General features: G+C 41.8%; 1 protein-coding gene across 1 annotated transcript in view; it reads right to left on the bottom strand.

The window, feature by feature from the left end:
• Positions 1-17,202, bottom strand: part of UBTD2 (ubiquitin domain containing 2) — a 59,866-nt gene extending 42,664 nt beyond the window's left edge. The window contains exon 1 of the mRNA XM_021698355.2: positions 16,946-17,202. Within this exon, the coding sequence (XP_021554030.1) occupies positions 16,946-17,015 (70 nt within the window). The 5' untranslated portion in view covers positions 17,016-17,202. The remainder of the gene's footprint in view (positions 1-16,945) is intronic.
• Positions 17,203-17,750: the final 548 nt, after the last annotated feature.

Below are 17,750 nucleotides of genomic sequence, written 5' to 3'. Positions count from 1 at the left end.
GCCCGCAACAGTGTATCTATCCTGACAGTAGAGAAAAACTGATTGAAATTATGTGCTAAAGATTTTTCCTAGGATCAAGTCACCTAATTTTAAAAACTGGTTCCAAAGAACTCAAGGGAACAAAACACCTGCTGCTTCAGAGTTCTACAAACATAATTAAAATTATATGTAAAATAAATATATATATATATATATATTAAGATTTTATGTACTTATGGGACACCTGGGTGGCTCAGTTAAACATCTGCCCTCAGCTTGGGTCATGATCTCGGGGTCCTGGGATCGAGCTCCAGATCAAGTTCCCTGCTCAGTGGGAAGTCTGCTTCTCCCTCTTGGTGCTCTCTCTCGCTTTCTCTGAAATAAATAAATCTTTAAAAAAAAAAAAGAGTTTTTTTCAGAGAGAGAGAGAGAGAGGGAGAGAGCACAAGCAGGGGGTGGGACAGAGGGAGAAGGAGAAACAGACTGCCCGCTGAGTAGGGAGCCCAACGTGGAGTTCACAAGGGGCTCAATCCCAAGACCCTGAGATCACGAAACCAAGAGTTAGATGCCTTAACCAACAGATGTCCCATTTGTTTTTTGGGGTTTTTAAAAAGATTTTATTTATTTATTTGACACAGAGAGAGACAGCGAGGGAGGGAACACAAGCAGGGGGAGTGGGAGAGGGAGAAGCAGGCTCCCCGCTGAGCAGGGAGCCCGATGCGGGGCTCAATCCCAGAACCCTGGGATCATGACCTGAGCCAAAGGCAGACGCTTAATGACTGAGCTACCCAGGCACCCCCCCATTTGTTATTTTTAAGAACCATAATAATAAGCACCCACACATCAAATGTTAAATTTCAAACACAGAAGCCATCATGAAACATGTTCATCATGAAACTGAACATGGAGATACTGGAATGAAGCTTCTCTTACCATTTCTATGCGCATATGAAACTTAGGGAACTTCTTGAAATGTGTCACTGACTGGAAAAACCAGAGCTCTGCACAGCGCATTTTGTTAATACAGGCACATACATGTCCACTCATGTAACACTGTACCAGTGAACACACTAATAGAGTACCATGCATGTCTGGCTCCATTAAATGTCACAACAAGCTCAGGTGCACCTGCTCAGTATATTCTCTCATTACAAAAAGTAACTCAACAATGCTCAGCAAAAATATAACATAAGTCGTAATACTGCAAGACATAATCTAGTGTTTTTGAGTACAGCTGATAGTGATTCAAACTTCAAAAAAATCTCCTATAGAACTTTATAAGACTAAATAATTTACTTTTATTTTTTAGTGACTGTACAATCAAAATAAAAGAAAATGAAATGCTGAGGCTGACACATTAGTGTTTGATGTAAGGTATACCTATAAAATGATTCAACTGTTAAAAAAGTTTGGGTACACTGATCTCATCCAACATGCTCATTTTACAGACAAGAAAAAAACTAAGAAATGGGGAAGTCAGGTGACTTACTTATGGTCATAGATATAGAGAGACAGAGGTGGAACCAGAATTTTCATTACACTATATGGTCCTATTTAACAAAGTTCTTGTTCTAGAATTAAGTAAGGCTTCTATTAGGGGAACTTTACTTTCTCCCTAACACCTTACAAACTCAAAGATGTATTTCACACAATTGTTAATTGAGCCTAAGGTCTTATGAAGCCTCAAGTATTATGAAGTCTGTATCAGGTCCAATGTAGCTTACATTCCAAGAAGATAAGTAATGTTGAAAAATTACCATGATAGAAGATTCTTGTAAAAATGGGAGAAAGGGATACAAAGGGTAGAACTTTCAGTTATAAGAAGAATAAGCTCTGAAGATCTAATAATGTACAGCATAGTGACTATAGTTAATAGTAGGGTATTGTAGACTTGAACGTTGCTGAAAGTAGATCTTAAGCTTTCTTACCCCCCTCCCCACAAAGTTAACTATGTGAGGTAATAAATGTGTCAGTTTTCTATGTTGATTTTGGTAATAGTTCCATAATGTATATCAAATCATGACACTGTATAGCTTAAATTTATACAATTAAAGAGAATCCAGAAATGGACCCTCAACTCTATGGTCAACTAATCTTTAACAAAGCAGGAAAGAATGTCCAATGGAAAAAAGATAGTTTCTTCAATAAATGGTGTTGGGAAAATTGGACAGCCACATGCAGAAGAATGAAACTGGACCATTTTCTTACACCATACTCAAAATGGATGAAAAACCTAAGAGACAGGAATCATTCAAAATCCTACAGGAGAACAGAGGCAGCAACCTCTCTGACCTCGGCCACAGCAACTTCTTGCTATACACGTCTCCACAGGCAAGGGAAACAAAGGCAAAAATGAACTATTGGGACTTCATCAAGATACAAAGCTTTTGCACAGCAAAGGAAACAGTCAACAAAACCAAAAGACAACTGACAGAATGGGAGAAGATATTTACAAATGTCTTATCAGATAAAGGGCTAATATCCAAAATCTATAAAGAACTTATCAAACTCAAAACCCAAAGAACAAATAATCCAAGAAATGGGCAGAAGACATGAACAGGCATTTCTCCAAAGACGTACAAATGGCCAAAAGACACATGAAAAAAGTCTGAACATCACTCAGCATCAGGGAAAGAGAAATCAAAACCACAATGAGGGGTGCCTGGGTGGCTCAGTCGTTAAGTGTCTGCCTTCGGCTCAGGTCATGATCCCAGGGTCCTGGGATCGAGCCCCGCATCAGGCTCTCTGCTCTGAGGGAAGCCTGCTCCTCCCTCTCCCAGTCCCCCTACTTGTGTTCTGCTGTCGCTGTGTGTCTCTCTCTGTCAAATAAATAAATAAAATCTTAAAAAAAAAAAAACAAACACAATGAGATACCACCTCACACCAGTCAGAATGGCTAAAACTAACAAGTCAAAAATGACAGATGTTGGCAAGGATGTGGAGAAAGGGAAACCCTCTTACACTGCTGGTTGGAATGCAAGCTAGTACAGCCACTCTGGAATGAGGTTCTTCAAAAAGTTAAAATAGAGCTACCCTACGACCCAGCAATTGCACTACCAGGTATTTACCCAAAGATACAAATGTAGCAATCTGAAGGGGCACCTGCACCCCAATGTTTACAGCAGCAATACCCACAACAGCTAAACTATGGAAAGAGCCCAGATGTCCATTGACAGATGAATGGATAAAGTGATATATATATACAATGGAATGTTACTCAGCCATCAAAAAATGAAATCTTGCCATTTGCAACGACATGGATGGAACTATAGGGTTTATGCTAAGTGAAATAAGTCAATCAGAGAAAGAATTACCATATGATTTCACTCATATGTGGGATTTAAGAAACAAAACAAAGTAGCATAGAGGAAGGGAGGGAAAAATAAAACAACACGAAATTAGAGAAGGAGACAAACCATAAGAGACTTTTTTTTTTTAAGATTTTATTTATTCATTTGAGAGAGAGAGCACGAGGAGCGGGGGAGAGGCAGAGGGAGAAGCAGACTCCCTGCTGGGCCAGAAGCCTGATGTGGGGCTCGACCCCAGGACCTGGAGATCACAACCTGAGCCAAAGGAAGAGGCTTAACCATCTGAGCCACCCAGGCGCCCCAACCAACCCTTAATCATAGGGAACAAACTGAGGGTTGCTGGAGGGGGGCGGGATGGAGTAACTGGGTGATGGGCATTAAGGAGGGCACATGATGTAATGAGCACTGGGTGTTATATACAACTGATGAATCACTGAACTCTACCTCTGAAACTAATAATATACTATATATTAATTGAATTTAAATTCAAACATAAATAAATAGAGGGGGAAATAAATAAATATATACAATTATATTTGTCAATTATTCCCCAATAAAGTTAGAGGAAAAATGATGGGCGGTGGGTAGGGAGACCAAAAAACAGAAGGGGAATAAGTACTATAAGAATAGTACTGTGGACAAACAATGAATCATGGAACACTACATCTAAAACTAATGATGTAATGTATGGTGATTAACAACAATAAAAAAATTAAAATAAAAAAGAACAGTACTGTGGAAGTTCAGAGGATGGCAGGATTATTTCTGGTTGGGGAAAGGAAAAAAAGGTTCAGATTTATTCAGTAATAAAAGATTACTCCAGTGTTGGAAATTAGCAGAAAAGAACTGGGAAAAGTTTGGATTTTGGATCTAGTATAGCCTAGGAAATAAAGAATCACATTCTGTTAGTATGACATCTACCTAATTATCAGTTTAAAGAAAATACAGAGGCTAGAAAAAAACACTAAATGACACCATAGGGAAATAATCAGACAAATCCAGAATGTGGTACATTCTACAACACTCCTCATTTTTTTTTTTTTAAGATTTTATTTATTTGTCAGAGAAAGAGAGCAAGCACAAGCGGGGGGGGGGCGGCAGGCAGAGGGAGAAGCAGGCTCCCCACTGAGCAGGGAGCCCAACGTGGGACTCAATCCCAGGACCCTGGGATCATGACCTGAGCCGAAGGCAGAGGCTTAACTGACTGAGCCACCCCGGCATCCCTCTACAATACTCTTCAAAAAAATCAAATGTTAGGGCGCCTGGGTGGCTCAGTCGTTAAGCCTCTGCCTTCAGCTCAGGTCATGATCCCAGGGTCCTGGGATCAAGCCCCACATCGGGCTCCCTGCTCCGCAGAAAGCCTGCTTCTCCCTCTCCCACTCCCCCTGCTTGTGTTCCTGCTCTCGCTATCTTTCTGTCAAATAAATAAAAATTAAAAAAAAAAAAAATCTTAAAAAAAAATCAAATGTTATAGGGAAGAAAAGGGGAGGAGCTGTTCAAGATTTTAAAAGATTAGAGACAAAAACAAATGTAGCGTCTAAATGCTGAATAGATCCTAATTTGAAAAAAAATAGGTATAAAAGGGGCACCTGGGTGGCTCAGTTGGTTAAGCATCTGCCTTCGGCTCAGGTCATGATCCCAGGTTCCTGGGATCTAGCCTCACATCAGGCTCCCTGCTCAGTGGGGAGCCTGCTTCTCCCTCTCCCTCTGCCCACTCATGCACGCTCTAATAAGTAATAAATAAAATTTTTAAAAATAGCTATAAAAGACATTTTGGGGACAATTGGTGGATTCTGATTATGGACTAGATCTTAGGAGTGATAATGGTATTTGCATGTTGAAGTGTCAGGATGTCTATACTCTCAGTTAAGCAAATATTTAAACACACATACATACAATTAATGGGTATTAAAATGTTTGTTGTATCAGAGTCTTTCAATTTTTCAATATGCTTGAAAATTGTCATTAAAAATGTTTAAAAAAAAAAAAGGGCGCCTGGGTGGCTCAGATGGTTAAGCATCTGCCTTCGGCTCAGGTCATGATCCCAGGGTTCTGGGATAGAGTCCCGCATCGGGCTTCCTGCTAGGCAGGGAGTCTGCTTCTCCCTCTGCCTCTCTCTCTCTCTCTGACTCTCATGAATAAATAAATAAAACATTAAAAAAAAAATGTTTAGGTGGCGCCTAGGTGGCTCAGTCGTTAAGCGTCTGCCTTCGGCTCAGGTCATGATCCCAGGGTTCTGGGATCGAGTCCCGCATCGGGCTTCCTGCTAGGCAGGGAGCCTGCTTCTCCCTCTGCCTCTCTCTCATGAATAAATAAATAAAACATTAAAAGAAAAAATGTTTAGGTGGTGCCTGGGTGGCTCAGTGGTTAAGTGTCTGCCTTCGGCTCAGGTCATGATCCCAGGGTCCTGGAATCGAGCCCCGCATTGGGCTCCTTGCTCTGCGGGAAGCCTGCTTCTCCCTCTCCCACTCCCCCTGCTTGTGTTCTCTCTCTCGCTGTGTATCTCTCTCTGTCAAATAAATAAACAAAATCTTTAAAAAAAAAAAATTGTTTTAAAAAAAGAATTAGATATAATCTTGACAATGATCTAATCCATTTTCTTCTTTGAACTATGTAAGAAACTGAGCCCAAAGTACCACAGCTAATGCAGGCCTATTCTCAAGACATTAAAATTCAGGCAGGTCTGCAGAATCTTAGCACAAACTCTTTCCATGTGCCAAAAAACTAGGACCCGAGAGACAAAAACTGATCTGGGACAAACACACATATACGTGTGCAGTAAAAAAAGTTGTGTGTGTGTGTGTGTGTGTGTGTTTTAAAGTAATCTTTACAAACAACGTGGGGCTCAAATTCATGATCCCAAGATCAAGAGCTGCATGCTGTTCTGACTGAGGCAGCCAGGTGCCCCTTGTGCATGTGAAAAAGTTAAACACATTTCTCACGCTCAATATATGACAATATGGTTAGAAATTACGAAAGAATAAAAATCTGTTAAAGACTGTAACAACTTAGTACATCAGAATTTTGAATAAAATATCCTCAGAATGCAGCATTAAATGGGAATGAGTTTGTTAGATGCACAAAAAAAACAAAAAAACCCTACTTAAATAGTATTACCTACATACTATCTCCCAACTTGGTCTATTAATTGTGGCAATTATGCCTTCTAAAAATCTGACAACATAACTTAATAACTTCACATTTCATCTACCCTGTCCACAAACTTCTTGCCAGTCCCCCAAAATGCCATGTTTTTTCATATTTCTTTACAAGTAATTTCCTCTACATACAGGATGACCTTCTGCTTTTCCTCCAGCTACTCCTCTTTCAAGACCAACTACTTACACCACCTCGTCAGTGAAGTTTTCTGACCCTGCTCCCCACTACTCCCTGAACTTTCGCAATACTTTTTTCATTGTTATAGAGGCTTTTAAAACTTTTCCTGATTAAATATATGATTCTTCCATTAGACCATAAGCCACTTGATATCACAGAGCAGGCCTTATCTATATCTGTTATATCTATTTATGGTTAGCTTCTTTTTTTTTTTTTAAAGATTTTATTTATGTATTTGACAGAGAGAGACACAGTATTTATGGTTAGCTTCAAGTGCTGGCAGTTAGAAATAATAGGGGCTGGCTATTTTTAAGAGTTTCAGAAAGGATCATCAACTCACCTAAAAGATAGTGTTCACCCTGAGTTAAAAGTGATAGTTTATCATAAAGCATAACTGAGTGATCTGGACTATCTATTACTCTGCCCCTTTGATACTCTTGTCACATAGTCCAAAGCATGGAAACTATCTGAACTGATGCAAATAGGTCTGCTTTTGCTTATATCTAGGAGCCAATTACAATAAATGCAAAAAATTATCTGAAGGGTTTCCTGTGAGGACTTAATCAGAAAGGGCCAAAAGTCACTAACTCATTATTTAGTCAAGTCTTGGACAAATGTATATCAAGACCTCACTCACACTCAAGTAAAATTCACTTAAGATGGCTCTGACATGTTAAGATATCTTTTTTCTTCAGACATCTAACTTCAAAAGATGTTAAAAGTTTTATTGCAAACATGCAAAAAAATGGCATTATAACACCCAATGTATACTCAGCAATATTTAACCTCTCAGCTCAATATATGGAATATATTCAAAAACAAACTTGATTCTTGCTGACTGCAAGTCAAAGTAGCTGATGCAAGGTGAAAACATGCTGATTGTTCTTGGCCAACACACATGCATCTTTAAGTACATACGTGTTAGTAAAGTCTCAACCTATGGTCCTTGAACTACCAGTGAATCATGAGGAGCTTGCTGGTAGCCTAGTATGCCCGATAAGCAGAAGCAGAAAGCTGGGTAGGGATGGTGAGGGGCGGCGGGAAGAATCAGGTGCAATGGTCCACCAAATGAAGATAAACCATTCAGGTGGTCTGCAGTAAGGAAAAATGAGAGAATCACTAAATCAGCAAATTGATCATCAGGCCCAATTAATATGATCATGTTGCCTAACGAAGTCAACCTAATGCTTTCTTGCAACAAGAGAAGAATGTGTTTTGGGCAAAAACCGCAAGAGAGATAGCTGATTCATAACGGCAAAAGTTCCTTATTACAAGTGATTAACACTCAATAATATTCTTATCAGAAGACTCACCTGAGTATAGTACCAAGAGCAAGGTACTGCCAAAGCTTTGCACTTACAGTAAAAAATCAGATAAATTTAAAAATAAAATCCATCTATTAAAATTTTTCCATAAGAAAGAGAGGTGTTATAGACTAGGGCTAATAAAATCAGAAGAATGAAGATCCTCATTTCTTTTTTTTTTTAAGATATTATTTATTTATTTGACGAGAGAGACAGCGAGAGAGGGAACACAAGCAGGGGGAGTGGGAGAGGGAGAAGCAGGCCTCCTGCCGAACAGGGAGCCCAATGCGGGGCTCGATCCCAGGACCCTGGGATCATGACCTGAGCCGAAGGCAGACGCTTAATGACTGAGCCACCCAGGCGCCCCAAGATCCTCATTTCTAATAGCTTAATGATTCTATTCATAGTATACAGTACTAGCAAATGATTCCTAAATAAAGTCAGAGATGAAAAAAACAGCCCATTTAATATCCATAGGAATAATCTTTAAAAATGCCGTTCCAACATAAATTCCAAGATAATCTTGACTGGGAAGAAACATCAACCCTTAATTTGCTAGAAAATTGAAAACAAAAGGGGACTAGCCCAACAGAAGGTAACTTATTAGATAGGGGCTACAACATCCCATGTCATTTTTTAATATAAACTCGAGTGCTTAAATCTCTTCCCAAAGAGGATTCTCCATATCTCAGTATTTTCCAACTGTAGCATCCCTGACCTAAATTCAGTTCTCATAACCTACCAAACCTACCTACCCAGCCCTCTATTTTACATCAAGTAAATGCCTCCTGGGGTGCTTGGGTGTCTCAGTCGGTTAAGGGTCAGACTTTTTTTTTTTTTTAAGATTTTATTTATTTATTTGAGACAGAAAGAATGAGAGAGACAGAGAGCACATGAGAGGGGGGAGGGTCAGAGGGAGAAGCAGGCTCCCTGCCGAGCAGGGAGCCCGATGCGGGACTCGATCCAGGGACTCCAGGATCATGACCTGAGCCGAAGGCAGTCGCTTAACCAACTGAGCCACCCAGGCGCCCCAGACTTTTTTTTTTAAGATTTTATTTATTTATTCAACAGATAGAGAGAGAGCACAAGTAGGCAGAGTGGCAGGCAGAGGGAGAGGGAGGAGCAGGCTCTCTGCTGAGCAGGGAGCCGGACGTGGGGCTCGATCCCAGGACCCCAGGATCATGACCTGAGCCGAAGGCAGCCGCTTAACCGACTGAGCCACTCAGGCGCTCTGGGGGTCAGACTTTCGATTTCAGCTCAGGTCATGATCTCAGGGTCTTAGGATTGAGCCCTGGATCGGGATCCTTGCTCAGCGGGGAATCTGTTAGAGATTCTCTCTCTCTCTCTCTCTCCCCATTCCCTTCTCTCTCTCAAATCTTTAAAAAAAAAAAAAGTAAATGCTTCCTATTTCACAGTACGTATGTCTCTCTCCAACTGGTATAAAATTTTATGCATTCTGCTTATAAAGCCTCAGAGCTACCAATGCAGAAAATATGAAAAATTTTTACTTCCACTGTCACATTTGGTATAAGCACAGACTAAATCTTCAGTCCTCCTCATGCTCAATTCCGCTTCATTTTTAATTATAGACACAGCCTTAAGAGTAGAAGCATAAGAAAATTCAGTAAACAACCTTGTTAGATGATGTGTAGAAATACAGGACACTGAAAATACATAAAGAAGAGGAGATAACTAATGATATTCTTGGTGAAGAACGAAAACAAGCTTCTGTAGAGAAATGTGTTTGCTCTAACATACACTAACCTCAAAAGGGCTACTGGAATATTCTGGGGTTGAACGCTCAAGAAGTCTATCTTGAGTTTGGACGTGAGTAACAAACTACAGGTAGAATTTCTTCAGACACCACACTAGAATGAGAAGTTAACAAACCAAATTATTTTCTGAAATTATAAGAATGGTCTGTTCAAACACAATCAGATCTATAAGTTTCACAGGCAGACCTGATTTCCTATGTTTCCCAATAATTCAACAAAATTCAGTATACTAAGCACCTACTATGGTCAGGCCCTGATTAGAGGTAATCACCTCATTTCTCCATCTTCTGTGAAATTTTGATGACTCAATTCTTAGTACTTTCCTCCCCTTTTCACTTACTTATAGCAGTCATTTTTTTTTTTAAGATTTTATTTATTTATTTGACAGAGAGAGACATGGCGAGAGAGGGAACACAAGGAGGGGGAGTGGGAGAGGGAGAAGCAGGCTTCCTGCTGAGCAGGGAACCCAATGCGGGGCTCGATCCCAGGACCCCAGGACCATGACCTGAGCCGAAGGCAGACGCTTAACGACTGAGCCACCCAGGTGCCCCAGCAGTCATTTATTTTTACACCTTCAGTCAACCTCCCACAGCTGACTCCAAAATCCACATTCATAACCCGAACATCTAGGAATTCCATATCTAAACTTCTTCACCATCCTACATGATGTCCCAACTTAAAAATTCTGTCAGCTAAACCTTAACGTACTGAAAGGCAAACAACAGCTTGCCCCAGATAGCTCTTTCTTATTCCCCAAAACCTGCAAAGCCACCTCAATATTCCTGGTTACCCAGGTTCACAAATATGGGATTACAGATCTTCCCCAACTTATGATGGTGTTACATCCCAAAATAAACCCATCATAAATTGAAAACTATGAATCCTAAGTTGAAAATGCATTTAAGGGGCGCCTGGGTGGCTCAGTCAGTTAATTGTCTGCCTTCAGCTCAGGTTATGATCCCAGGGTCCTGGGATCCAGCCCCGTGTCGGGATCCCTGCTCAGCAGGGAGTCTGATTCTCCCTCCCTCTTGCTGTCTCTCCCTCTCTTATAAATAAAATCTTAAAAAAAAAAAAAGAAACTACATTTAATACAACTAACCTACAGAACATCCTTAGCCTAGCCTACCTTAAATGTGCTCAGAACACTTACATTAGCCTACAGTTGGGCAAAATTATCTAACATAAAGTCTATTTTATAATAAAGTGTCGAATATCATAAAACTTATTGAATACTATACTGAAAAACAGAATGGTAATTATATTGGTTGCTTACCCTCATGACCCTGACCCCGTGGCTGACTGGGAGCTGCAGCTTGCTGCCACTGCCCAGCATCACAAGAGAGTATCATGCCACCTATCACCAGCCACAGAAAAGATCTAAATTTAAACTCTGAAGTATGGTTTCTACTGAATGTGTATGTATCACTTTGCACCATCATAAAATTGTAAGATCGGAAAATCCTAAGTTGAGCCATCGTAAGTCAGGGACTGTCTATACTTTACTTTCTTTTATGTATCCCTATATCCAATAAATTACCAACTCATGCCATTTTTTTCCTATTGGGTTCCTCCCTTTAGTCTCTTCCCACTGTAAGCAATTCTGTGCCAGTGCTTCTCAAACCTTAATACGCATAGGAACCATTGGACAATCTTGTTAAAATGCAGATTCTGATTTACGAGGTCATGTGTGGGGGGGCCTGAGGTTCTATACTTCTAAGATACTCCCAGGTTATTGCAAAGCTGCTGGTCCAGGGACCGTACTTTTGAGCAGCTCAGATCACTTTCTTTTATTCCCTCAGCACTTGCACAGTTTATCTTATGGTATATTTATTTGTTTACATAGTATTTTATACTTATTTCATATATGCATATTTTATTATGCTTTCCTAAAAAAGGATTTTGACATATTCAAGAAATAAGATCAAGATTCCTTTTTTTGGAAAAACAGCAACCAACCCAATGTTGGGCATATTGTGGATACTCAATGCCTATTGATTGTAAAATGCTTCTGCAGAAAATATAACAATCATCTCTTAAGAAGTTGAAGTAGGTTTATGGACTACTTTTGTCAACTTTTTAAAAAGCATTTCACTGCTAATCAACCTTTTCACCATATAAGACAGAAAAGAAACTTAAAACAGCTTTCTATTCATAGTTAAGAAAGCAAATAGTTAAGTTAGACTTGTGAATTATTGGTTATAGATTTATTCTTTCTTCATCAGTAAAGGATTAAATATACATTTATTTATTTTTTTTTAAGATTTTATTTATTTATTTGACAGAGAGAGACACAGTGAGAGAGGGAACGCAAGCAGGGGGAGTGGGAGAGGGAGAAGCAGGCTTCCCGCTGAGCAGGGAGCCCGATGTGGGACTCGATCCCAGGACCCTGGGATCATGACCTGAGCCGAAGGCAGACGCTTAACGACTGAGCCACCCAGGCGCCCCTAGTTAAATATACATTTTAAAACAAAAACTAGAAGCCCAGGCAGCAAAAGAAAAAATAAACTGGACTTCATTAAAATTAAAAACTTTTATGTATCAAAGGACATCATCAATAGAGTGTAAAGGCGGGGGCGGGGGGAACGCAGGGGGAGGAGCATAGCGAGAGGGACAAGCAGACTCTGTGCTGAGCACAGAGCTAGATGCAGGACTCGATCTCAGGACCCTGAAATAATGACCTAAGCTGAAATAAAGAGTCAGATGTTTATTGATTTGAGCCACCCAGGTGCCCCCTGGGGGGGGGGGGGAGTGAAAAGACAACCCAAAAATGGGAGAAAATATTTGCAAATCATCAATGTGATATGGGTTTAATATACAGAATATATAAAGACCTCCCACAACACAACAAAACCCCCCCAAAACAACCCAATTAAAAAATAGGCAAAGGATTTAAACAGACATTTCTCCAAAGAAGATAAACAAATGTCCAAGAAGCACTTTAATTAAAAGATGCTCAACATCACTAGTCATTAGGGAAATGCAAACCAAAACCACAGCGAGATACCACTTCATACCAACTACAATGGCTATAATTTTAAAAATGGGAGAGAAGTGTTGGTGAACATATGGAGAAACTGAAACCCTTATATACTGCTGCTGGAATGTAAAACAATGCAGCTACTATGGTAAAGTAAAGCAGTTCCTCAAAAAGGTAAACCATATAACCTAGCAAGAATTACCATATAACCTAACAATTCCACTCTTAGGTATATTATAACCAAAGAATAAAAAACAGGGACTCGGGGCGCCTGGGAGGCTCAGTCGTTAAGCGTTTGCCTTCGGCTCAGGTCATGATCCCAGGGTCCTGGGATAGAGCCTCGCATCAGGCTCCCTGCTCTGCGGGAGGCCTGCTTCTCCCTCTCCCACTCCTCCTGCTTGTGTTCCCTCTCTCACTGTGTCTCTCTCTGTCAAATAAATAAATGGAATCTTTAAAAAAACAAAAACAAAAAACAGGGACTCAACAGCTCTTTGTACACCAAAGTTCATAGCCACTTACAATAACCAAAAAGTGGGAACAGCCCAAATGTCCATCAATAGAAGAATGGATAAATATGTGGTATATACATACAATGGAATATTATTCCAGTCATAAAAAGAATGAGGTACTGATACTTGCTACCACAGGATTAACCTGAAGACATTACTGCTAACTGAAATATACTACAAACAAAAGGATAAATATTGTATTATTCCACTAACATGAAATATCTAGACTTGATAAATTCACAGAGACAAAACCTAGATTTAGAAGTTAACAGGGGTTGGGAGAGAGGACCAGCAGTACTGCTTAATGGATCCAGAGTTTCTGCTGGGAGAGATGAAAAATTCTGGAAATACATAGTGGTGATGGTTGCACACTGTGAGTGTAATTAATGCCACCGAACTGTAGATTTAAAAATGGTTAAAATGGCAAATTTTGTATGTATTTTATCACAAGTTAAAAAATGAAACTAGAAAAAAACTTTTTATTACAGCCCTGAGTTCAAGTTTGACTGCCATTTGTAAGCTATTTGACGTTAAGCAAGTTATTTAATTTCTTCCAGCTTCAATCCATCCATAAAATAGAGATATTATCCACCTCCCAGAGTTGTTGAAGACTAAATGAGAAAACAATCACTTAGCACAACACTTGTTACATAATAAATACTGGATAAATGGTAGTTATTATTCAAAAACCACTGTTACTCATCAAGTAGGTAGTCTATAAGGCTACTATAAATGGATATCCAAAAGAATTCCATGATATTCTCAAGACATCCTGAAATAAAGAAATGAATGCCCAGCAGTCAGTTATCCTGCGTAAACCTGGAAACTTATGAACACCAAGGATTAGACCTCTTGGGGTATCACTGAACGTAAGAATAAATGATACACCCAGAAAGTGAGAACCTATTTTGTACATCATTACGTTCATTAAAGAGGTAAACAAAGTAAGAAAAGAAGCTAGTTGGCTCTCTTCAACTAATTTCATTTTACTGTTTTTCCCCACATATTTATTTTTAAAAATCATGAGATTTAATTCCTTAGCCAATGCCATGGACTAAAATAAAGCTTTGTCTAGAGGTCCTGAGTTCCAACCCCAGCATCACAATATCATTTATAAAAAGGCAGAGAACCATAAAGAATATGCTGTCTAAAAAATGTTCTAGGAGCATGGAAACTTGGAGTGAACTGTTAAATAATCTTGTATAATGTATATAATATGCTTGTCTTGATGAAAATTAGGCATTTAAAAAATAGTCAAACTAGCTGAAACTCAAAAACAATTCTAGGCAAGGTATGCCAGAGGGAAGACACTACAAATGATTCCAAAATAACATGTAACACAAATCTTATAATGTGAATTAAGCAATTTCCGTATTCTACGGTCTTTTGCAAAAATTTCCCAAATTCCTTCAGAGAAGTAAATCACCAGGTAAGGAAGCTTTTCTCCTGTACTGCGATTAACTTGCATACATAAGAGACTTAGATCCAGAGGGAAAGGGAAAGTACAGTATCTCAAATGGCCAAAAAGGTTTTTTAAAGTCGTTTCAAATCAATCTAAAATGGTGAGATTCAACATTACATTCAACAACATTGGTGAATGTAATTAAAACAGTCATGAAAAGCATCAGAAGACTTTATTTTACTTCATGTTGATAAAAGAATTTTTCATAACCCAAACGTCCTGATTAAAACTATGAACCATTATGTTTGAAAAGCGAATGATCTATGCCAACACCCTTAGGAAAAATAGTTTTTCTCTTCTCAACAAAAACCTACTATAATAAGCAAAAACTAATGTGTTAACGTGAAACACTCACCTGAGCTAATTCCTTTAAACCACAATTAACTCTTAACTACCATGACAATAATGACAAATAAAGGCTTCCATAATTAAATTCCAGAAACAATCCTTTTATCCCACACAGCTCCTTCCTCCATCCAGTTACACGAGGCCCATACTTCCTCTTCAGGAGAAAATAAAGAGGTTTGGTAGTTGGTGTTCCTTTTTTCTAAACTTTACTTTGGAAAGGTATAGCGCAGCTTAAGGTCCAGAGAACTCAGTTCTCAAGGAAACTGATACTAGGGCTATCTAACTAGACACCACTGGTAATAAATTACCAGAAGCTAAGACTTCATGCTTTTAAAAGCCCTTGCTAATAATGCCTGGCTGTCATAACTCACATTACCAAAAGGCTTAAATAAATTGGTTCAAGTTCATTACCGAGACGAGAAAAATGTTTATTAAAAATTTTGAGTGCAAAAAAATTAAATTTAATTGAAACTAAACACTACCTATAGCACGGACTAATATATTTTGGTACCATTAATGATCACCTCAATTGCAGGAAGAATCACTGTGACCCCCAATTTGACCTTACCCCAGAGCTGTTTTAAAATTATGCCCTTTTTATCTCCTGCTTTGTTGTCACTGAGGATCTCACTGTTAATGTGCCACCAAGTAATAATGCTATGACATGAAATGCACTATTAAACAGCGTTTTCATGGACAAGTTTTTTTCAAGACACACTTCACTGAACTCTCAAAATACCTGCCCAGGATTAATCATACAGGAAACCCACAGATTTTAATGAGGTGGCATGGCAAAATATCATGTAATTCAGGAAATTCATCAGTCAAATGTTAGGTGTACACAGTTTATAAATGGAGCTCAAGTGAGAGGGCAAGCAACTGGTCTAAAGAAAAAGTTGTAAACCCTCTCATCCCCAAACGACTTATCTTAGGAACTTATAAATATGCCCCACATTCTGAGACATCTAACAGAAGGTTGGAACAAAACCTACACTGTCAGCTTTGCTATTCCTAGCTGTTTCTTCTTTCACTAAAACATTCTGCCCTCTACACAAGCTATAGAGTGGACTCTGCCAAAGATCATTTAAGTAAAGGCAGATTATTATACCGCTATACCACAATGCCGATTGAATTAAAAAGCTCTCCCCAGCAAACTATTTACAATAAATTAGAAGTGCGTCCCGTGTCAGAAAACTTTTAAAGTACTGATCCTACGGGGCTGAGTCGGACTCCTGTATTTGTACTTTTATCCTACACATTTTCCTTTACGTAAGGCCGATAGGAATTTGACTAGTCCACCCCGACAGCAAACTGGCCCAACACCCGCATGCCGTAGCAAGAAGCCACGTTTTCCTCGGGCGGACTGTTTCCCCATCCCTCCTTAAAATAATGCGTGTGGCCACTTGAGACTTCCCCAGCCAAGCTCCAGAAACTTGCAGGTTTAAATGGCCAAACTGGAACCAACCAGGGCAGCTGTCATCTGAAACTCAGGAAAGCTGAGACCAGCCAACTCTGCCGAACGAGGAAGGGTGCGGAGAGATGTGGCGGGGCCCGTCGGAGGGAATGCATTAGGCTCCCCTCCCCAACCCCCCATCAATTCGCTTTTCTGCAACCCCAGCGCCGCCATCCTGTTCCTGAATAATTAAACGGGCTGGGGAGGGAGTGAGGTGGCCAAGGAAGGCAGTTTCTAGTCCGAGTTTCCCAAGCCGAGGCGGTGGGGTCGAGAGGCCAAGGGCTACATCCCCGGCGTGCGAAGGACTTTCCTCAGGGGCCGGGAGGGCAGGGGGCGGCCGGAAGCGGAGCGCGGGGAGTGACGTGGAGGAGGGGATGACAAAGGGGCGCGGGGGCCCCGGCCGCGCAGCCCGCGGGCCCGCAGGGGCCGGGACAGGTGGCTGGGCCTGGCCGGGAACAATGGGGGGCCGAGGCTGCCCCCTGGCGCTCACCTACCTCCGGTGCCCTCCGAGTTCTCGTTGAGGCTGCCCGAGGAGTCGTGCTGGGCGCCCACACACCCGCCCATGGGGGCCCCCGGCGCCTCGTCCGCCACCTCCGGGCGCTCGTCCGGCCCGCCGCCGCCTCTGCCTCCTCAAGCGCCGCCGCCGCCGCCACCGAGCCCCGGACAGGCGCGCCGCTCCGCTCGCCCGCCGCGGCCCAGCCTCCGCCCCCCTCGCCGCTCCACCCACCGCCTTGGCTCGGCCCCTTCCTCCGCGCCCACTTCTACCTCAGCCCCCGGGCCGCCCGCCCGGCAGGCCTGACCCGCGCGCCGCCCTCGCCTCCGGCTCGGCCCCGCCAGGCCAGGGCTGGCCCATCCCGGGCGGGCCGCAGCGCCCGCCTCGCCCCCTCACAGCCCCGCACACCCGCGTCCAGGCGAGCCCCGCACCGGCGCCGCCCGTCCGCCAGGCCCCATCGGCCCCCGCCCCGCGGCGCCGCCCTCCGCACCCGCGGCCTGGGCTCCGCGGGGCCCGCCCGGAACGGCCGGCGGGGGCGGGGCCGCGGGAGGCCGCGCGCTGATTGGCTGCGGGATGGGGCCGGAGAGCTAGGGCGGTGGGGAGGAGAGGGGAGGGGAGCGGAGCTCTGATGCTGAGGAGCGGAGGCGAAGCGGGGATCGGTCCGGGGGAAGAGGCAGGGAAAGGAGGCGAGAAGGGATAGGAAAAGAAAGGAAAGGAAAGGGAAAAAGGGAGAGGCAGTAGGAAAGGAGGAACAAAAGTGAGAAAGGAGAAGTGGAGAGGGGTGAAATCGAGTTTCTGGCTCCTCC

This window comes from Neomonachus schauinslandi, chromosome 7 (genome assembly GCF_002201575.2).
Source record: "Neomonachus schauinslandi chromosome 7, ASM220157v2, whole genome shotgun sequence".
NCBI classification, from domain to species: Eukaryota; Metazoa; Chordata; class Mammalia; order Carnivora; family Phocidae; genus Neomonachus; species Neomonachus schauinslandi.
The sequence above is the reverse complement of the archived record's forward strand: the minus strand, read 5'-3'. Positions and strand labels throughout refer to the sequence as shown.